A 21,722-nucleotide genomic window follows, 5' to 3' on the forward strand; every position below is an offset into this window, starting at 1 on the left:
GAAAAAAAGCAAGGGCCAAAGTGGGTGGGGCCCCACTCAGTCCTTCCTCATGGGGGGTGGGGGTGTTGCCCCCAGAGCTGGGGTGCTCGCGTGAGGGGAGAGGGTAGGGTGCTCTTTGTGTAAAATAGAAACATGATTTTGTACAGAAATAAACAGCCTTGTGTAGAGAGCTGGTGTTGCAGCTGGGACCTGGCAAGGGGGTGCCATTCTGGCTCCCCCTATATTGTCTCCACATCCCCGATCACATGGAGTGCCCCCAGCCCAAGACCAGAACACCCGTGCCAGAGGAGATGCCACGCCCAGGGTCAGCCTCACCCCATCCCTACTTCCCCTCCTCCAGTGGGACGCAGGGACTAGCAGGTGATGCTGGCCAAAGCGAGGTGTGCTCCCCAGGCCTTGTCCTCCTTACACCATCACCAAGGGATTGGGGGGCAGGTGCCTTGAGGTGCCTGCAGGGTCTTCCCAGGTCACCACGACAGGCCCTGACGGGTTCCAGAATGCCCATCTCGAATCCCAACACACCCTGGAACAGGGTACCCCAAGAACCCTCACCTGTGCAGCCCCAGGCCTCCCTCTGGGTCTTGGGCTGGCTGTGTCACCTGCCTACCCAGGCTCTGCAGTCATTCCCCACCTCTTCCTACAGGCAAGGAAGAGAGAGCTGAGTGGTGGTCAGGTGTCCATCCTGACCCCTCGCTCACTCAGCTGCTTTTCCTAGTTGTAGTCCCAGGTGATTCGAGTGCCACCTAAGGGCTCACCGACAGGCCTAGTGGTCATAACTGTCATAACTTGATGCCTGGCAAGAGCCAGGACACAGTGTCCCTGGAAGAGGGCCCTCCCCTGACTCCCCCCTCCCTCGCCGGTCCCCCATCCCTGGCTGCCGAGGAAGCAGCTTTTCCCAGTCAAACAATAGCGTATGTTCCTGGCAGGGGACCAAGCTGAGCCGGGCCGCGCCAGGGCGGGGAAGGGAGGAACCTAAAGGCAGGCTCTTGGGGGTCTGGGACATCTCATCCTGGTAAAGCTGGGGACGCTGAGGCCTCAGGGAGGTGGACGGGTAACCCAGGATATCCTGGACAGGCCACCCACTTCCTAACCCTAACTACACCTGCCATTGATGACATTGGGCTCAGCCCTCCTAGCCCCCACCCTCCAAGGGGACAGGCCAGGATGCAACGGCTGCTGTGTTTTCCATAGGAACCTACCAGGCCCCAGAGGCTGGGCAGGAGACTTATCGAGGCTTCCATCTGCCCTACGGTGGAGGCGCTGAGCTGGCAAAGGCGGAATGGGCCTGCTAGGGCCTGCTGGGTCACCAGGAGGCCCAGGACCTGCTTCAGCCTACTGAGATCACAGACCTTAAGGATGCCCAGGCCACACAAGGCCCACCCCTGACCCCTTCCAAAGCATGCCCAGCCCTGCCACGAGGCTAACCCTGCTGGGCTTATCTTGAGGGTCTCCCACGTGCCTTGTGTGTGTGTTTGCAGCCTGAAGCCTCTTAGATGGGTTTGCCTGAGGTTATTTCTACTGGACATGAGTACATATCCCACCATTCTCTGGCCTTCCCAGCCCTGGGGCCACTTGCTCTGCCCCTGCAAGTCACATGAGAGGCACGAGCCAGGCCATCCCAGGGGCTTCAACCTGATCAGACCAGCCGTGTTGGCCTCGCCGATGTGCCCCCCACCTCTCTTATGGGCTGGATCGAGCCCAGGTTGCCACTGCAGCGGCCATTTGGGGAGTGAACCACCAGCAGATGGAAGAGCTCTCTGTCTCTTTCAAATCAATCTTTCTGCTGTGATGTCCTTGCACCTGGGACGCGGTCGGGAACCAGTCACCGGGCCTGCCGTCTCGGGCTCGGGAGGCCCGGGGGGCTCGGGGGAGTGGGCAGCCTCCCGAGCCCGGCGGAGCCCGCTCCGTGTCGCGCGGCCCCCTTTCCGAGCAGCCCCGGCACGGCCGAAGGCGGACACGTCTGTCCTGTCCAGCCTGACAACTCTGCACGGCCGGCTCAGCGGAAGGGGCGGGGCCCGGCCCGGGGGGCGTGTCGGTGGGCGGGGTCTGGCAGCCTGACGGGGCGTGGCCACCGCGGATAGGCCGCGCGTCACTCCGGGCGCGGCCGTCGAGGAGCGCGGACTGCCCGGCCGGGACTGCCCGGCGGGGCGGGTCCGCGGCGTCGTGGGCGGCGTGGGTCGCGGCCTCTCCGCCGGCGGCTCCTTTAAGTCCGGCCGCCCCGCCTCCCCGGACAGGGGCTGCTAAGTGGACGGCGGGGTCGGGTGCACGCGATCCCCGATGGAGCTGCACATCTTGGAGCATCGGGTGCGGGTGCTGAGCCTCGCCCGCTCCGGGCTCTGGCTCTACACCCACCCGCTCATCAAGCTGCTCTTCCTGCCCCACCGCAGCCGGTGCGCACCCGGGGCCGGGAGGTCCGGGAGGAGGGTCGTGGGGGGCTCCGGGTGGTGGGTGAGTGGAGGGAGTGGGTAGGGGAAGGCTTCTCCCTCCCGGCCGCCACCGGGGACCGCCGCCTATCCGGCCCGCGGAGGCCGCTGTCCAGGGCCCGTCCGGGCACCCACACAGTCCGCGGGTGGCCCACGCTGAACCTCAAGCTGTCAGGCCCCCCGCAGGAATCCCTTCCTGAAGCCTGCCATCTGCCCCAGGAGCTGCCCTGGGGGGTGGGCCCAGGAAAGGTCTGACACCCCCACCTCTGGGTGTGGAGGGGCTGGGGGAGAGGGCGGCCAGCATGGCCTTTGGTCCCAGAGTGGGGCTTCGCTCCCCTTTGCCTTGGACCGGGGAAGTAAGGAGAGGAGGGTTGGGGGAAGGTATTCCCCGGGCAGCGGGGTGTGTGTGTGTGTGTGTCGGGGGGTGGGGGTGCCTTTTGCAGCGAATGGGGCGAAGTCCAGCCTCCTCCCACCACCCGTCCACTCCTGGCTGAAGATGCTGCCCGCCCGCCCCTGACCAGGTGCAAGTTCTTCAGCTTGACCGAGACGCCCGAGGATTACACGCTCATGGTGGACGACGAGGGCTTTAAAGGTAGGGGCCGCTCAGGGGTGGGGAGACGGAAGCAGCAGGGGGAGTGGCCCGGTGGGTCTGGGTTCGAGTCCTGCTCTTTGCTCCAGCGCTGGCTGGCTGGCTGGCTGTGTGTCCCTTCTGGCGGAAAAGGTGCTGATGTAGGAAGCTGCCCCCACCCGCTCTACTACCACCAGGGCTTGAAACCCTTGGAAGGCGGGGGGCACCCTGCAGGCTCGGGGCCAGCAGCGGGATTCCGGTTCCAGGCCACAGTCCCGGGGTGGAGGAGCGGCGTGATTTCCTCCCTAGCTTTATCTGCCTTGTTCAGATCACCTCCTTTTCCACCGGCTGCTCTGGGAATCCAAGGCTTGGGAAAGGAAGATAGGAGCCTGTTAGGAGTTCCAGGGCAGGCCTTGCCTGGGACTGGAAACCAGCCTGGTCCTGGAGCTGACTCTGGCTTCTGCTGCTGCAGGCCTGGCCGGGAAAGTGCTCAGGCCAGCCAACTGGGGCTTGGCCCCCAGCCTACAGCGGCCCCACTTTGTGCCTTAGCTTCCCTGTGTGTGCTGCAGGTCCACAACACAGAAACAGCATTCTGGTCTGCTGGCGTCCCCTGGTGGTGCTGCAGGGTGTAGCTAACTGAAAAGGAGGCGCGCGTGTGCGCGCGCGTGTGTGTGTGTGTGTGTGTGTGTGTGTGTGTGTGTGTGTTGTGGTCCCATTTTACAGATGAGGAAACTGAGGCTGATATCCCATCTCAAGCAAATGGCAGATCTGGGATTGCATCTCAGTGTGATCTTAGAGCTCTGGGCTTGCTGGGAAAGCAGTAGTCCCCAGTGGTTTGCCCTGGGAGCACATCTCAGCCCGCATAACCACACCGTCCTGGTTTCCACGCCCTGGCTTTGATGTGCCTCCCCCAAGGCTCAGATGAGGAAGGATAGACCCTCATCTTGAAGACCTTGACCAAGCTCATGCCCCTGCCCGCAGAGCTACCCCCTTCTGAGTTTCTGCAAGTGGCCGAGGGTACGTGGCTGGTGCTGAGTGTGTCATCTCCCAGCGGGGCGGCTGTGCAGGCTGCTGGGGTCACCAAGATCGCCCGCTCCGTCATCGCGCCCCTTGCCGAGCACCACGTGTCAGTGTTGATGCTGTCCACATACCAGACAGACTTCATCCTGGTGAGTTGCCCGCAGGTGCCGGGGCTGACAGGTGGGAGGAGAGGCAAGGGCACCCTGAGACAGCCACCTGACATGCCACCTGCCTCTGTGTGTGTGTGTGTGTGGCCCAGGTACGCGAACAAGACCTCTCGGTGGTAATCCACACACTGGCCCAGGAGTTTGACATTTACCGTGAGGTGGGCGGGGAACCGGTCCCCGTGGTCAGGGACGATTCCAGCAACGGCTTCCCCCGCGCTCAGCATGGTGAGGGCTGCCCCGGGACACCCACACTACAGCAGGGCCCGCCTTGTCCCTCCTACCCCGGGTCTGTGAGTGTGGGGCAAGCGCTGACCCACAGGGGAGACGGAAGCCCAGGTGGCCCTGTTCCCTCCCTGACCGGCCACCAGGGGGCGTGCCTGCCCCAGGCACTTTTTCACCTGCTGGTCTGTCCCTTCCCTGCAGGGCCCAGCCCCACGATGCACCCCATCCAGAGCCCCCAGAACCGCTTCTGCGTCCTCACTGTGGACCCTGAGACACTGCCCGCCATCGCCATCACCCTCATCGACGTCCTCTTCTATTCCCACAGGTGGGGGCCTGGGGTGCACTACCTTGTCTATCCCCCTCCTTTGCCCTGTGTGTTGGCTGTACCCTGCCCTGGGTCATGGAGGTTCCTGGTAGCCTGGGATGCCCCCGGATCCTTCACTGGCGCTCAGGGAGGGTCCCCATCTTGTGAAGTCCCTTGGCGTTTGGCATGGTGGAGCAGAGCCGGGAGGTCCTCTCTTGATGGGGGGGTGGGGGACTGAAGGCTGCTGGGTGGGAAGTAGAGTGGGCTCCTGACCCTGCCACCCGTCCCCAGCATGCCCAAGGAGGCAGCCTCCAGCAGTGCCGACCCCGGCTCCATCCCGTTCTTCGCCTTCTCCCTCATTGAGGGCTACATCTCCATTGTCATGGACGCTGAAACACAGAAGAAGTATGTGACCTGTGACCTCCACCTGGGTCCTTCTGAGGCAGCCTCAGGGAGGGAAAGCGGTGGGGACATCACCGCCCCCCCCCCGCCACCCACCAAGAGCTGGCCATAGTGGACACACCCCCATCCACCTGCTTCCCCAGGTTCCCCAGCGACCTGCTGCTGACCAGCTCCTCGGGGGAGTTGTGGAGGATGGTCCGTATTGGCGGGCAGCCGCTGGGCTTCGGTGAGAGCCTCTTTCCATGCTGGGGGGCAGGGCGAGATGGAGGGGGGCAGCCAGGGTGAGCCACACGGGGTTCCTGTGTGTCCTTCAGATGAGTGTGGGATCGTGGCCCAGATCGCTGTGCCCTTGGCCGCCGCCGATGTCTCTGCTTACTACATTAGCACTTTCAACTTTGACCATGCCCTGGTGAGTGCCCTGGGCTGGGGAGCAGGACAGGAAGAGGGTCCAGCCAAGGTGGGTGGAAAGTAGGGGTGGCTGTGGTCAGCTTTAGCCTTGAGCCCTCCCTCCTCTCACCTGCCCACCCGCCTGCAGGTGCCCGAGGACGGGATCGACAGCGTCATCGAGGTCTTGCAGCGGCGGCAGGAGGGCTTGGCTTCCTGAGGCACCCTTTCTGGCCCTGGACCCTGTCACCCCCAGGCTTCCAAAGCTGTTCCTTCAAGTTCTGGGATGAGCCCCTGTCCCTCTTCGTATATAAGCTGCAGGCAAGCACCTGCTCTCACATGGACTGGCGTGTATGCCCACAGGTGGAATGGGCAGAACGTGTCTCTGTACCCTGGGAACACGGTGCTGGGGCAGGGAGCCCAACCCCTAACCCATTCCCCTCCCTGTGGCCTTGGCATTTGCACAGTCCCTGCCTGAGGCCTGAGCCAACCCCCACCCCACCACGATCAGGATGCCCCCAGCCCTGGAATAAGGTTCTGATGTCCGTTTTTTTTTTTTTTTGCCTCCAACTGGGATGTCTTTCCAGGCCAGGCAAATTCTAACAGTATCTGACCCCTTTAGGGGCTTCCAAGAAAGTATTTTTACATTTCTTATTCCTTTTTTTTTTTTTTCTAATTGACTTTAAATAAAGGACTTTCTAGTGACTGGGCTGGACTGGAGTTTTTTTGGGGGGAATCCATCAGCAGGACCCAACCTTGGGGCCGCCACCTCTGACACCCCCAACTCACCTGGGAGCTGGCCTGGGTCACATGATCACCATGGGGTGGAGAAGAGAGGGGGTCGGGTCAGCGTGCCTCAGGGCTTGCTCCTGGCCCTTTGCCGCCCTGCCCAGCCCAGCCCTGTGAAAGCCGGTACCCCCCAGAGCCCACCTTTGCCTAAGTGCTGCCTGCTGTCCTCTGCACCTCATCTAAGGTTCTGAAGGTCTTCCCTGGCCCTTCCCATCTGGGGTGAGTCCTAGGTAGGTGTTACTGCCCTGGAGAGGGGAGCCCCCCCCCACCCCGCCAGCCAGCCTGCCTGTTTGCCTGCCTGCCTGGGGGGCAGAATCTCATCAAAGTCTGGTGCAGCCTGGCAGGGACCGGTTATCAGGAGCCCTCAGCCCAGACCCGCCCACAGGCTCAGGACGGGAAGGGTGTGACTTCTGTGTATTCCGAGATCCTAGAAAAAGCCAGGACAAGGGGTGGGGAGGGGTTGGGGGCCTAACCCCTGGCACTGGGGCCCCAGGCGAGACCAGGAGCAGAGCAGAGCAGAGCAGAGTGGAGGCCCCGGTGGGTGAGTGAGCGGGTACCCTTCCCTACAGCCTCAGTTTCCCCATGTGCCTACAGACCTAGTTGGCAGTTCCTATGGGGGACCCTAGGAAGGCAGCGTTGACCTAGATTTTGGGGACTATGGGGCAGGATGTCTCCACTCTCTCTCCCTCCCTGTGGCTCAGGGGTTGTCCTGGGCGCCACTCAGAACCTGGATTCCTGAGATGGCCTCCCGCATGGTTGCTGCGGCTTGCCTGGCCCCGGAAGTTCTGACCTCCGTTAGCTTGCCTGTTTTGGGTGGCTCTGTCCTTCTGGCTCACCAAGGGCCTCACCCGAGTCCCAGCCTGGCCTCAGCAAGCTCTGAATGCTGCCCGCAGGACTGGCCTGCTGCACAAGAGGCTGAAGGCACAGTCCTGGGTTGGTGGGGAAGGAGACGGGCTGGTCTGATTCATGGTGGAATGCGTGTGTGTGTGTGTGTGTGTGTGTGTATATCTGTTACATTCGGGTGTTTGTGCCCAGGGCTTTAGCTCCCTGAGGAATTGGGGTCTTGGCAGGGATGTTGGGGTGTTTCTGGGCTAGTGCTGCGAATGCTGGTTTAAAGAACCCTCAGCGGAGGCAGATCTGACCTCAACTGTTTAGGGTCTGGCCAGGGCGGTGGACCACGAGCTCTGGACCTCTGGGAGCCACCCAGACCCCCGTCTCTCCTGCCAGAGGGTCTTGGGCACTAGAAGTGAGTCTGCTGGTTGGGCTCAGTGTGGGGCCCTCTCAGCCCTGGGAACACACCGCATCCATGTGCTGTCCTGAGCAGGTGTCCCCAGGCCTCGGACCACCGGGTGTCCAGCACTTGCCGACAGGAGGGTGTGAGTCTGGGTGTATGGGGTGTGGTGGGAGTGGAAAACCTCACCCAGGGAGAGGCAGCAGCCCACTTCCACCCTCCGCGATCTTCCGCTCCGATAGGGAGGAAGTGACCGCTGACGTCCAGGTGACAACCTTGTTTCCATCCGTGTGAAGCGGGGCCATCTGGTGTCCCCTGCCTGCTGGCTTGTTCCATGGTTGTTATCTCTTTCGTCCCCCAGATCCAGAGGAGGGGAGAGCGGGGCTGGTGGTGGGGAGGGAGGGGAAGTTGGATGGGAAGTCACCCGCATGCCGCCATCTCTGCAGCTGTTTCACAGCTGTGTGCAACCCAAAGCCGCAGGTGGAAATCTAGCAGCAAGAGGTGGGCGTGGCACGAGCAGAATTCCTCTTGGAGTGATGTGTGGCCCGCGGCAGGGATCCAGGCGTGTTCCCCTCCGGCTGACCCCTGAGGGATAGGGCACAGTTTTTGCAAGATGCCTCGCGAGCCCAACTGTCTGCGTCTGCTGCCGTTGGCAACTAGTGCGTGGGCAGGCACGCGAGGCCTCAGCCCCGGCCCCTCCCTGACCCAGACCCTTGCTTGGTTGAGCAATGGCCACGGTCTTCGTCTCATTTCCCCAGGCGGCTCCTGGAAGCCAAAGCTGCCCTGATGGAGGGTGGGGAATGTCACAGCATATGCTGGATGGGTGGGCGTGGATAGAGCCACACTGGGCAGTGAACATGGGCATGTGTGTGTGTGTGACAGTTCACACATACAAAATGGGCAGGTACACACGATATATTTAGAACAGCTGTGGTTGGTTCTCTGTGTGTCCATATACACCTATAAATGTGCACACGTGAGCACAGAAGGGGATGCTCTGTGTGAGTGGGAGCGGCTGGTTTTGTCTTGGAGCACATGGGTGGGGCCATATGCTCTTGTGGGGGTGAGGGGCTGTGCCTGGAGTTTGCGGCTCCACCTGCTACCACCTCCCCCTAGAGCCCAGCCTTCACCTGCTGGTGCCCCATTCTCCCCACCTCTCAGCCCTCCCCTCGGCCTCCACCTCCCCAGCCTCTCTCTTTTACTTCCCCCGCCCACTCTGTCTCTCGCTGCTGTCTGCGGCTGTAGCCAGCCCGCCCAAGCCTTTCTGCCCACGGTGGGCCCAGCCTGGGCTCCCGCCCTGACTCCAGGGACCTGTCCCCACTGGCCCTCCCTGATGACAGCCCCCCTCAGCCTTCTGAGGTGCCCTCTTACCCCAAGAAACCTCCCAGACCTTGGTTAGCCTCCTGGCCAGCTGCCTGTCCCCTCAGCACCTGCCTGTGTGCCCCTGCCCTGACCTGCCATGGGTCACGGCCAAGGAGATGGAGCAGCAGCTTCACCCCCCACTCACTTGTCCCTGCAGGACTCCTGGCTCCCCAGTCCACCCAGGCTCCTGAGCTGGGTGTGTCCTTAATGATGTTTATCAAGTTTCTTAATTGAGCTAAAATCCATGTGCTATCAGGTTCATTTCGGGTAAATGGTTCATTCATTCATTTTTTTAAATATATATAGTTTTTATTAATTACATTGCATTTTTTAAAAAAATTATTGATCATTTTTGCAAAGGCAAACAACAAAGAAAGAGAGAAAACAGAGCCAGCCAGACCTGTCTAGATGCTGCCTGACTGGTGTGCTCCCCAAAGAAGATGGGGAAGAACGTAGCCCAGCAGACAGCCAGGGCTGCGGGTCACTTCCTCCAAGGCCCTGACTGGCATTCCTGGCAGCGAGTCCCGCCTCCTTGCGCCCCGACTTGCTTGGGGAAGAGACGCTAACCCGCAGCCACAGCCCCCCCATGAGCCCTTTCTCCAGCTGTCTTCTCTGCTGAACAAAACCTGTGACCTTTCCTGCCCGCCACATGCCTGCGGGTCAGGATTCAGAACTCTGAACCTGTCCACCCTCCTCCCACCAAAGCACCCAGCCCCAGGACTCCCAGCTCCATAGCCAAGAGCCACCAAAGGGGACATCAGGCCCTTCGGGGTGGCCCTGGCTTCGCCAGGGACTTGGGGACCTCCCCACTCACACTCTTTCTCTGAGAGGTTGAGGATGTTGCCTCCCCAGGATTGGAGTCATGCCAGCCAAGAAACCCCCTTGCTATGTGCGGTGTGATAGAGGCCCGTCTTCCTGCCTGGGACCCAGGGGGGCACCCTGAGTGCCACAAAGGCCAGGCTGGGTCAAGTGCACCCTCCTGTAACCTGGGGTGAGACAAAGACATCTCACCAATGGTTCTTCAGACCCTTTCAAGGGATAGATGCTGGCACACACACATGCGCACCTACCAGCTCATGGGCCCATGCATTCGGAACTTGGGTGTGAAGAGGCGAGCACAGCGATTTACTTGGCTCAGCACTTTTTCTTGTTGAGTCATGCTTAGCTTGGTGCCAACACACCCAGTGGGACCTTAAGGACTTACAGGTAGGTAGAACACTTTACTTTTTTTTTTTTTTCTTTCCCAAAACGTAGTCATGTTCTCTTCCTGTCAGGGCCCAGCCCACCTCTGAGGAATCTGTTTGAAATGCACTCTGAAGGAAGCATGAGAAATGCTGGGGCTTTTTCTTTCCTTTGCGTTTGATTTCCAGGAAAGTGTTGCAATCTTGCAAACGGGTGAAGAAGCAGATTTTTTTAATCTGCACTTCACAAAATAATCCTCTAAAGGAAGAGATCAGCATCTTTGGAGGCTACTCAGAAACGACATCATGTGCTGTGGCCAGCCAGGAGGATCTAGAGCGCACTTCTCTGGGAAAGATTCCATCCGCGGTTTCCTGGTGCCGCCCTCTGAGGCCTGGCTGCAGGTGCGGCAGGTGTGGGGCAGGGGGAGCCAGCGAGCACTTTCCCTGGAGCTTCTGCTGGCCGCGGTGCAGCCTAGCCACATTCACCTGTCCACCTTGCGTCCCCTGAGCGCCTGCTATGACCTGTTCACCTGTTCACCGTGCGTCCCCTGAGCGCCTGCTATGGCCTGTTCACCTGTTCACCGTGCGTCCCCTGAGCGCCCGCTATGACCTGTTCACCTGTTCACCGTGCATCCCCTGAGCGCCTGCTATGACCTGTTCACCTGTTCACCGTGCGTCCCCTGAGCGCCTGCTATGACCTGTTCACCTGTTCACCGTGCGTCCCCTGAGCGCCTGCTATGGCCTGTTCACCTGTTCACCGTGCGTCCCCTGAGCGCCTGCTATGACCCGAATCTGCTGTGCTCTGAAGGCTCAGCAAGTGGTGAGCCAAACCAGCCCAATGCACAGCCTCTTGGGATTTACAATCTGTGTCCTCTGGAGAGTGCTACATGGAGGTGTGCATGTCACAGCGAGGCAGGGACCCAAGCTGGGGTGGAGCAAGGCTGAGGACGGCTTCCCTCAAGAGGTCAGACTTGCACCAGGCCTGGGTATCTTGTGGAAGGATGCTCAGTAGGTTGGGGTGTTCAGGAGGCAGGCGTAGGACCCAGCGTGATGCTTCGGTTGGCTAATCCTTCCCCTGTACATGCTGCTGGGATCCCATATGGGCACCGGTTTGTGTTTCCAACTGTTCCACTTCCCATCTAGCTCCCTGCTTGTGGCCTGGGAAAGCAGCAGAGGATGACCCCAAAGCCTTGGGATCCTGCACCCACTTCAGAAGAAATTCCTGGCTCAGTTGTGGCCATCGCAGCTACTTGGGGAGTGAACCAGCAGATGGAAGATCTTTCTCTTCTCTGTAAATCTTCCTTTCCAATAAAAATTTTAAAAATCTAAAAAAAGAAAGAAGGAAAGCATAGCCTGTGGCCGCAGGGGGCCCAGTGAAGGGGTTGCAAGGGACCCCCCCCCCATTCTCCATGTTTCCTTCTTTCCCTGGCACACGGTCAGCTACACCTGCCACGTCCTGACCTCCGCTGGCCGCCCGGGGCCAGCCTTCTCCTCTTCCTTCCTCTTCAGTGTAACCCCTCCCCAACCCCAAAAGCTGAGATTTTTTTTTTTTTTCCCCACAGTCCAGGGAGTGTGCCGGCCAACCTTGTGGCTCTTAGGCCTCAGTTTTGCCATCTCTAATATAGGCACACTGACTGCAGAGACAATGAAGGCTCACCTGAAAGGTGAGCACAAAAGGAGGCCCCAGCCCAACAGAAAGCTCCGGAAGTGTGCCCCACACGGTGCCCGAAAATGCTCTTGGCAATGACCTGACATTTCAAAATAAGTGCTGCATGTTGTCATCGTGAGAAAAGTGAAGGCTCGAGTGGACTTCCTTCTCCTGGGTTAATGTTGAAGGTGACTTTTTTTCTTTCTTTCTTTCTTTCTTCTTGAGCTCAATGGATTTTGAAAGGCAGAGCAGCTGAGAGAGGTTTTCTCATCTGCTGGGTCACTCCCCAGACACCTGTGGCAGCTAGGGACCGGACCAGGCTAAAGCCAGGAGTTTGGACCTCCATCCAGCTCTCCAGCTCTCCTGATGTCAGCCATCACTCGCGGTGCAGGTGTGGTTCAGGTGCCTGAACACAAAGCTGGATTGGGAACAGAGCAGTTGGGACTCCAGCCAGCCTTCAGAGACAAGATGCAGCAGCGTCTGGAGTGGTGACACTGGCCTGGGCTGAGGAACTGTGGGGACAAAGAGGCTACCGAGGAGGGAGTTCCCAGGGCAGCCCCTGACACCGCGGTTGGGCACGCCCACATCTGTATCAGATTCCCGTCTGTTCCACTTTCCATCCAGCTCCCTGCTAATGCGCCAGGTGGGCGACAAAAGATGGCTCCAGTTCCTGTGTCCCTGCGCTCCTCCTGGGAGACCCAGATGGAGTTCCAGGCTCCCAGCTTTACCCTGGCTATTGAGGCCAGTGAATCAGAGGATAGACTCTTCTCTCTTATTCTCTCTTTTCTTTCACTTCCCTCCTGTTGCTCTGCCTTTCAGTACGTTCACCTTAAAAACAAAAAGAAAGGAGCCCTAACCTGTACCTCCCCTGGAAGGGGGCTGGTTATCCAGCCTTGGCAGGAAGGCGCTGGGAACAGGTGGACATGGTTTACTGCAGCCATGGACAGGCCAGGCTCCCTGGTTACCAGCCCAGGGATCCCCAGGGCCCGGCATGACCTCCATGACCTCCGGGGGCAGGCGCCTGGCGGAGCCGCACTCACCCCAGCGTTTATGCAACCGGGCCTTACCCAACCACCCTGAGATGGCCACCCTGTGACATAAGTGAATATGCACTGTCGGCTGCCACGGGGGCTGCTGGGTACGCGCCGGGTCTCATCGAATGTTCTGACAGTCCTAAGCTGTCTCGCTTACAAAGTGTTTGTGGAAGTCCCAGAATCCCTGGTATAGTTCACACATGCGTGTCAGTGGGTGTGCAAGAGCCACTGCTGTGTGAATCGGGGGCGGGATACTTTTATCATCACCCCAAAGGCCTCTGGGTCCCCCAGCTCCTCTGAGCAGTGACCATTCCTCTGCCTTGCATGAATTGTTCTTTTCTAGATGTTTCATGCCACGGGACTCGAGGCTGTGGGCTGTTGGGTCTGGCTTCTCCCACCTGCCATCACCTTTTCCTGCTTTGCTCTTGTTTGCTTTCTTCCTTCCCCCTCTCTCTTTCTTTATTTTTTTAAATATTTATTTATTTTTATTGGAAAAGCAGATGTACAAAGATGAGGGGAGAGAGAGGAAGATCTTACATCCGCTGACTCCCAAGTGGCCACAATGGCTGGAGCTGAGCCGATTGAAAGCCAGGAGCCAGGAACTTCTTCTGGGTCTCCCACACACGTGCAGGGTCTCAAGGCCTTGGGCCATCTTCTACTGTTCTCCAAGGCTGCAAGCAGGGAGCTGGATGGAAACGGGGCTACCAGGACATGAGCTGGCACCCGTATGGGATCCTGACATGTGCAAGGTGAGGATTTAGCCACTAGGTTACTGCACCAGACCCCTTTCTTCCTTTCTTCCCTTCTCTCTCTCTTCCTTCCTTCCTTCCTTCCTCTCTCTCTCTCTTTTTGAAAGATTTATTCATTTTTAAATTAGAAAGTCAGATATACATAGATGAGGAGAGACAGAGAAGATCTTCTGTCCGATGATTCACTGTCTAAATGGTTGCAACGGCCAGAGTTAAGCCGATCCGAAGCCAGGAGCCAGTAACTTTCCCCAGGTCCCCTCGCGGGTGCAGGGTCCCAAGCCCTTGGTCGTCCTCACTGCTTTCCCAGAGCACAGGCAGGGAGTAAGATGGGAACTGGAGCTGCTGGGGTTAGAACCAGGGTCCATATGGGATCCTGGTGTGTGTAAGGAGAGGACTTTAGCTGCTATGTTACCATGCTGGGCCCTTCTTTCTCTCTTTCTTTCTCTTTCTTTTTCTTTCTTTCTTTCTTTCTTTCTTTCTTTCTTTCTTTCTTTCTTTCTTTCTTTCTTTCTTTCTTTCTTTCTTTCTTTCTTTCTTTCCTTCTTTCCTTCTTTCCTTCTTTCCTTCTTTCCTTCTTTCCTTCTTTCCTTCCAGCCTGCCTTCCTCTCTTCCTTCCACTTTACACATTTTCCAGTGAGACACAGTAACACCTGGGGCTCCCACCTTTTACAGCACAGTGCCACTTCCACTCTTAGCTGTTCCACTTCTGATCTGGCTCCCTGCTCACACACCTGGGAGGCAGCAGAGGCTGATGACCCAAGTACTTGAGTCCTTGCTACCCATGTGGGAGCCCCAGATGGAATCTGGTTGTAGCTGTTGGGGACCTTTGAGGGGAGTGAATCAGTGGCTGAAAGATTCTCTTGTTCTGTGTTTCAAATAAAATAAATATGAACTTTTAAAAAAATTATGGGGCCTGGTGTGGTAGCTTAGTGGCTAAAGTTCTCGCCTTATGTGTGCCCATATGGGCGCCAGTTCTAATCCCGGCAGCCTCGCTTCCCATCCAGCTTCCTGCTTGTGGCCTGGGAAAGCAGTTGAGGAATGCTCAATGCCTTGGGACCCTGCACCTGCATGAGAGACCCAGAGGAAGTGGCTCCTGGCTTCGTATCAGCACAGCTCTGGCCATTGTGGCTGCTTAGGGAGTGAGTCAATGGACGGAAGATTTTTCCTCTCTGTCTCTCCTCTCTGTTTATCTTTCTTTCTGTCTCTTCTTCTCTATATATAGCTGACTTTCTAATAAAAACAAATAAATCTTTCAAAAAGTTACAAAAAAACACTTTTGCATGGCAGGGCCCAGTATGTGAGTATATCTTCCTATGGACAGACCCTGGGGCTTTGTTCGCCAGCGCTGTGAGCAGGTACTCTTGCGGATGTACGAGTGTGAGGCTCGGCTTGGATGCAGAGTCCAGGAGGGAGGTACCCTGCTTGCTACTGCCCATCACCCTGGACTGACAGGACACCCCCCCAAAAAAAAACCCCAGGTCATTTACAAATCCCGCCCTTGCATTTTGAAGGCATAGGTGGAAGTGCAAGGGGTTGGAAAAACAAAGAAGCAGCAATTGCGAGGAACCAAACCCATCCTCTCTTCCTCTCCAAATCATGTGGACCCAGCTGACGTGGCCCCAGGGAAGAAGGGACGTCCCTGGGCCTGTGGTTGGGGAAGCCTATTTATACTGGCCACGCAGTGTTGCAAGACCTTCCTGCTGGTGGCGGTGGGGACGTCACTGAGCGCTGACCTCACCAGCACACAGCTGACGCACCTAGCCTATTCCAGACCTGGCCTCCCCTTCTCCCTACCCCTGCATCCCTTATCTGGATCCAGGTCACTCAAAGGAGAGTCAGCTCTTTGTACGGGCCTCATCCAATAAATAGGCAAGGCTTCCGAAGAAGACATGAAGACACGGAGGATGCATGGAGCCAGCGACAGGAGTCGTGTGAGGAGTAAGCAAGAAGCCACCTACTAATTTGGTAGGGTCTGGGCAGGGACCAGCCCTGCCTGCTTGCCTGCCTCAGGCCTCAATTCTAGATCTTCAGAACATGATGCATACTGGACATTGAGGCTTTGGGTCCCTGCACGTTCTGTCTCTGCAGATTGAACCCAGAGCTGCAGTCATCTGGGGAGATAGAAGGGGACCAGAATTCCATTTTTACTGTACTGACTTGTCATGGGATCGGCATTCCCTAGACGATTCAGTGGGGTGGCTATTTGGCTATTTGCATATTATTTGCATTGTATCTTGCATTGTGGGTAATCAAGAGATGATGTGGCATGGATGGGAAAAGACATGTGGGTTTGGTGCAAAGACTTGTGTCACTTTATAGAAGGGACTTGAGCATCTGTTGGTGGGTATTGAAGGGGTAGAGGAGGGGGGGAAGTCTTGGAACCAGCCCTTTGTGCAAACTGAGGCAAAGCCTTATATTCAAGCTCTCTTGAGATGGGTTCCTGCACCAAGAGTGCCCTTTTCTGTTAGTTCCAGCTCCAGGTGGCTGAGAGGGACCAGGCCCTGAGCTTCTCAGCACTTGGACTTCCTCTCCCTCCCTTGCCACAGGACTTGCAAGATGAGCTCATGGGATGTGAAACGTGTGTGGTGGGCGTGTCTCTGCCTGGTTGCCCTCGGCATCCCTGGTCCAGGGTTCTGCACGCTCAGCCTTCAGTCGTCCTGGCTCTGGAGGGGGGCAGGTCTGGGACCCCTTGTCAGGCCTGGCTGTGCATGGCTGGGGTCTCAGTTGACAGCAGGCACCTGAGTGGGGAGGTGCCTTTACAGGTTTGCTTCCTTCCCCTCTGATGTGCAGACAAGCGCAGAACCAACCCACGATTGCTATCTTTCAGAGAAAGTGAAACCTGGTCCCCAACCGTCACCGGGGGCGGGCGACTGCCTCCCCTCCACGGCGGCTTCCCCTCTGAGCTCACAGCTTCCCCACCTCCTCCTCCACGGCTCGCCTGTCCCAGCCCGCGCCCCCAACCCCCGCCCCACCGCTACAAATACTTGGAATTAGTTTAAACTTTTCTCTTTCCCTTCCCAGAGAGGTCTTTTTGCCTTTTATGTCTGTGATGGCTTCAGCCTTAAGGAGTGGGCGGACAAGGGCTTTGCTTCTCATTTTACAGGTGTGTGTGTGGAGAGGGGGGTTGGGTGAGGTTGCTCTGAGGCCCAGAGAGGCTGACTGCTTTGCCTCAGGTCACACAGCACGCTAGCTGGCTTTAACCCTCTTCACCTCTCTCTTCCAAGGGTCTAGTCCTACCCCCAACCTCCACGTACCCACAGAGGACCTGGTCAGCAGGCAGGGACCTTGCTGTGGGCTGTAGGCCTCGACTAGGGGGAGGCTGGTGGCAGGTGCAGGATGGGGGCGTGGGAGGGGAGATGGAGACAGCAGGAGCCAGGCTTTGGGGTGATGTTGGTCCCAGGGCTGGAACCCCCACAACCCCAGGGGCTGCCGGCCTGGGTCTGGCTCTGTGCCCGCAGCCCAGTGTGGTTTCCGCTCACAGATGTCCCAACTGCCCCAGCAAGAGGGCGGCATGGGCACTCCAGAAGGAGGATGTCTCGCTGTCCTTGGCCCCTGTGACCCATGAGGCCCATGAGTCCTGCTTGGACACTGGGCTGGTGGGGGGAGGTGGCCTCCGGAGACCTGAGGCTCATGATGCCTCGTTCCCACTGCCATGCCGTGGGGACCCCCTGCTCCCTGCTTTAGTCCGAGAAAGAGAGGCTGAGGCTGCAGTTTGCATCATCCTTGGGCGTGGGGCTGACCTCGAAGAACGAATTCGAAGAAAGCAGGAGGAGGAGCGGGCACAGCACCGCGCCCAGCGCCCATTGGCCGCCTGTGGAAAGTCTGGTTTTTGGGGTCATGTTCCCAGAAGGCCTGCCCTCCCCCCACCCCCTCCCCACCCACCTCACGAGGTGTTGGCCAATCACCCCCGGGCGGGCATAAAGTGGCTGCCAGTCCGCAGGGTTCCCTAGTCGGGAGGCGTCCCCCACAGCAGGCACGGGGCCAGAGCGCGGGCACCCAGCATGCGGGCACCACTCCCATGGAGGTCGCTGTTCAGTGAGTACCGCTTCCTTCCTCCTCCCACCGCCACAGCTGCTGAGCCGGAGCCCCCCCACCCCCTTGCCCCATCTTCTCTCCTCTCCTGGAGAGACCGAGTATGGACTGAAGGATGCTGAGACAGGAGCTAGGAGGCCGGGCCAAAGGATGGGTCCACTGAGAACCCCTCATTCGCACAGGTGAAGCAGGGCTACCCCCTTGTGAGGCTTCCAAAGGGGAGGTGATGCAGAGGCAGTCTTGGGAGCACGAAAGTGCGGGAAACAGGAGGGAGGCGAATGGCTAGCGGAAGAAGCAGAGCAGGGAAGTGGTGCAAGATGTGAGGGACCCACGGTGTGTGTATGTGTGTGTGTGGAGGGGTGCTCCTTCTTGCCCCGATCGGATTTGCACAGCTGGGATGAATAGAGAGGCAACTAAGTTAGGGTCCCAGAGTCACGCAACATGCACAGCCCCCTGCCCACAGTCACAGCTGTACAGAGATTCCCACTCCCCCTGCTGCTCCCCCTTCACCCCTGCAATGTTATCCAAAGACCCTAGGTTCACCAGGCTGAGCCCCGTAGCCCAGTGAGCAGAGACGGCAGACCCGGCAGACACCTGCTCCCGTGTGTACACACACAGGCAGCTGGGCCCTCAGTTTAAGTCCCAGGGAGGGGGAGGTGGCAGGCATACCCCCTTGGCCGGTCCTCCAGCCCTTCTCACCAGCCAGTCTTCCCCCAAGGGTTTGGACTGTTCGTAGGAAGGGAACGATGGTGTCACCACCTTCCGGACCATTGCGCCACAAGCCCCTTCCGACCACGTGGCTGCTGGGGCTTGGCGGCGGCGGTGGGGTGGGGTGTGTGGTGAGAGCCACGACTGGGCCCGCCCCCCTGAGACCTTCAGTGTGGTTCGTAGCATCCCTGGGGAACAGAGGTGGCTACTCCTGCAGAGAAGAGGGAGGCAAATCAGGGGGACCCTTGCTCGCCAAGACCCAGGCTGGCCCTTTCCCACTGAGACTTGATCTATCCATCCGTCAAATGGGCATGTGCACTTTCCGTGGCCTTTCCAAACTGACCATTTGGACAGAGAGGCTGCCTCTCCTGGGTCTTGGACAGCCTGCCTCAAAGCCCACCTGCATGGGGCATCGAGGTCTGTTAGGGGCCCATGGGGAGTGGGGGCAGGGCTCAGGGTGGCTGACAAGTTAGGGTCCCGGAGCAGCCCTTAGCTTGGGGAATGGTTTGGCAGGAGCCGCTGTCCTCCTTGGGTCATCCTCTGCCAGCCCTGCTTAGAGAACCACTCGGTTAAAACAACCAGGCTTGGCCCTTCCCATTAGGTTTCAGGTCCCTGCAGGTGCCTCACAGGGGAGGCGGGCAGGAGGTGGAAGTATTGGGAGGCGTTGGCAGCAGCTCCTGTGTACTCATGGCACCCCCACAAAGCCGGGCGCAGGAGTGACAGCCTCCCCTCTCTCCCCAGGTGTGGGCCTTGGACTCCTGTTGCTGATCACCACGGTCAGGTGCACCTGCTTGTCCTCATACTCCCAGCTCCTCAGCCAGCTGCAGAACCAGGCAACATATCTACAGAACCCTGAGAACCTCCTGAAGCCTTATGTGAGTTCCCAGCCCTGGGAAGGTGGGCAGGGTGGGGAGAGGATTTGGAAGGGACATAGTAGGGGGTGGCTGGGGAAACTGAGTCCTATGTTATTCTCAGCCTGCCCTGGGGAGCTAGGGGGTGGTAATACCACTTCCCTTGCCCCAAGGCCATGGCCACATCCAGGTCCTGGGCCAGCAGCCTATCCCCTGTACATCTGTTTTGCTCATAGATGGAAGCAAAACCAAGTTCTCTTCCACTGAGGACTCCCATTGCCCCCCACCCCTGAAGTCCCCAGTCACCACTCACACATCCTCATCCTCCCACCCCACTAGCGCCCGTGGTCCCCATGACCTGCTGACTGGAGAGATGGATATATATCCAGGGCCCAGCGTTCGGCCTGATGTTTCTATGCAGCTGCACCACTGACACCATTCCTCCCACCCCTGTCTCCCCTCAGGTCATTTCCCGAGGCCTGGGGGAGCCCCCACTGAACGAGTCCTGCAAAGAGCATCTTGAAGGTCCTGGAGCATTCCCAAGCGAGGAAGCCCTAAGCACGCTGAGCAGGCGGGGCTTGCTGATGACTGTGAGTGCCACTTCGGACCGGGTCCTGTCCAGACTGGAGGCCTGGAAGAACCGATTTTCTCTGCCTGAGCAACTGCAGACCGCCATCTTGTATCTGAAGGGGCTCAAGAATAACCTTTCCTGCATGATCGGGCTGCTCAAGGCTTCCGAGCCCACCCAGGCCAGCCCCAGAACCCTACCACCACCGTCACTGCCTTCCCCCACCCAGGGCATCTTCCAAGACAGGTTGGATGGGTGCAGGTTCCTGCGCGGCTACCAGCGCTTCATGCACTCCGTACACCAGGTCCTCAGCCAGTGGGGGGACAGCCGGAGCCGGAGACAGAGCTCCAGCCACCAGGGTCAGGGTAAACAAGCCCATGGATCCAGAATCAGACCCTCTGTTGGCCGGGTCAGGACAGCCAGACCCAGGGCACAGCTGCGCAGCCAATCCTAGCCCAGGCAGATGCATTTCCAGGGATGCAAGTCCTCGCCTTTCGGGGAAGTGCACTTTGAAGGGTGGGCACCCAGGAGGCCTCTTTGTACCTCCTCCAGGCTGGTGCACAGAGTCAGGCCATGGCACCTCCCCCTTCCCTCAATCCCCAGCCCCGAGTTCTCCTAGGCACAGTGTGGGGTGACCGGGTCGGGCCACGCGGGGCCGACTTTCCATTGATTCAGGGGTCTGATGACACAGGCTGAGTCATGGCTTGGCTGACTGTGCCCCCTGGTTGGCTGTCGGAGGCCAGCCGGCCCAGCCCTCTCATGACCTGCTGGCCTGATGGCTCCTAGACTTCCTCCTTCCTGCCCCCTGCCATCCCCCACTGGCCAGCCCTGGCAGCTTGGTTTCCAGGAGGAGGTTAGGGTCTGAGCCGGCCTCCTATGCCTGATTACGTCTCAGGTCAGACCCCTGCCACGGCTGCATGACCTCATTATAAGGCAGCTGGTTCAGGGTGAGGGGTTCCAGCTTCTGGCCCCTAACCCTAACTCTGGGTAACCCCCAAGCAAGGCCATTTTCTTTCTCTGGGCTCTTAGCAAAACCAGTGGCGGCATGCAGAGCCCGTGCAAGGCCCTCCTCTGCCTGTCAGTGGCTGGGACTTCCAGACCCAGGGTGGAAAACCAACGCTGGGCAAACCTGAACATGCATGCCAATGACCATGGGGTGAGAGGCCAAGAAGCAGCTGGTGCTCCCCCTGGCGGCACATCATGGGATTTTCTCATGCTGAACCCACTCCCTCTTGATTTGGGGGGTGAAGGAGCGGGTCCCAGAAGCTGACTCTTGGAGTGATGTGACTAATTTATTGATTTTTTTATATCAGTTTTTAATCAATTTTATATTTATATGGCTATTTATGATGCATATTTAATGTTAATATTGTGCTAACATATATTTAAAACGTGTCCAGTTTCTAAAGCTCGTGTGTCCTTGTGTTGTCTTGGGGGCCTGGGGGGCGGTGTGCTGGCCACTTTGACAAGGGGGAGGGTCCTGGAGGGTGAGGTCAGGGGTGTTCGGGGCTCTGAGGTGGTTGGAGGCTGGGAAGGTGAGCCACATGCACCACACAGCCGGGGTGCTGGTCCCAGGGACACCTCACACCTGCTGGGTTTATCCTAGCAGGGTGTCCCCTCATGTCTTGGAACAAGGAGTGAGGGAAGCTGGGGTGCAGGCTGCCTGTGGGCTCCCCAGGTTGTGTGTGATGGGGTATAGGTGCTGTGTGTGTATTTTTCATGCGTCACATATATCTACTATAAGATTTATTTATTTGAAAGAGAGGAAGACAGATCTTCCAACCTCTGATTCATTCTGCAAAGGGCTTGACCAGGTCAAAGCCAGGGGCCCAGAGCTCCATCCATGGTCTCCCACGTGTGGGTGCAAGGGCCCACGCACGTGGGCCATCTTTCACTGCTGTCCCAGGTGTATTAGCATGGGAACCAGTTGGAAACTGGAGCAACCGGGACCTGAGCTGGGGCTCACCCGAGATTCTCGTGTTGCAACAGGTGGCTTAGCCCGCTCTGCCACATAACACTTCCTTGTCCTGAGTCATCTTGGAGCCTGGATGTCAGTTGTCCTAACGGGTCTGTGTCTGA

General features: G+C 58.5%; 2 protein-coding genes across 2 annotated transcripts; both read left to right on the forward strand.

The window, feature by feature from the left end:
- Positions 1-2,172: 2,172 nt before the first annotated feature.
- CASTOR1 (cytosolic arginine sensor for mTORC1 subunit 1) lies at positions 2,173-6,195 on the forward strand. Its single transcript, XM_041003632.1, has 9 exons — positions 2,173-2,390; positions 2,945-3,015; positions 3,973-4,160; positions 4,271-4,403; positions 4,602-4,725; positions 4,996-5,109; positions 5,250-5,332; positions 5,421-5,515; positions 5,642-6,195. Exons 1-9 carry the CDS (start codon positions 2,278-2,280, stop codon positions 5,708-5,710), a joined length of 990 nt encoding a protein of 329 aa, XP_040859566.1. The 5' UTR covers positions 2,173-2,277; the 3' UTR covers positions 5,711-6,195.
- An 11,223-nt stretch (positions 6,196-17,418) lies between these two features.
- Positions 17,419-21,037, forward strand: OSM (oncostatin M). The gene is made up of 3 exons (XM_041003817.1): positions 17,419-17,519; positions 18,966-19,099; positions 19,540-21,037. The coding sequence occupies exons 1-3, from the start codon at positions 17,486-17,488 to the stop codon at positions 20,095-20,097; spliced, it is 726 nt and encodes a 241-aa protein (XP_040859751.1). The 5' UTR covers positions 17,419-17,485; the 3' UTR covers positions 20,098-21,037.
- Positions 21,038-21,722: the final 685 nt, after the last annotated feature.

Source organism: Ochotona curzoniae, unplaced genomic scaffold (assembly GCF_017591425.1).
Source record: "Ochotona curzoniae isolate NIBS_2020 unplaced genomic scaffold, NIBS_Ocur_1.0 scaffold_274, whole genome shotgun sequence".
NCBI lineage: Eukaryota > Metazoa > Chordata > Mammalia > Lagomorpha > Ochotonidae > Ochotona > Ochotona curzoniae.

What these genes read in the sequence shown, in the direction of transcription:
- OSM (XM_041003817.1), top strand. Translation starts at nt 17,486, where the DNA reads ATGCGGGCACCACTCCCATGGAGGTCGCTGTTCA. An exon ending in CCCATGGAGGTCGCTGTTCA is followed by an intron (nt 17,520 to 18,965) that starts GTGAGTACCGCT and finishes CTCTCTCCCCAG; the next exon opens with GTGTGGGCCTTGGACTCCTG. An exon ending in AGAACCTCCTGAAGCCTTAT is followed by an intron (nt 19,100 to 19,539) that starts GTGAGTTCCCAG and finishes GTCTCCCCTCAG; the next exon opens with GTCATTTCCCGAGGCCTGGG.
- CASTOR1 (XM_041003632.1), top strand. Translation starts at nt 2,278, where the DNA reads ATGGAGCTGCACATCTTGGAGCATCGGGTGCGGGTGCTGAGCCTCGCC. An exon ending in GGACGACGAGGGCTTTAAAG is followed by an intron (nt 3,016 to 3,972) that starts GTAGGGGCCGCT and finishes CCCTGCCCGCAG; the next exon opens with AGCTACCCCCTTCTGAGTTT. An exon ending in CTTCCCCCGCGCTCAGCATG is followed by an intron (nt 4,404 to 4,601) that starts GTGAGGGCTGCC and finishes CCTTCCCTGCAG; the next exon opens with GGCCCAGCCCCACGATGCAC.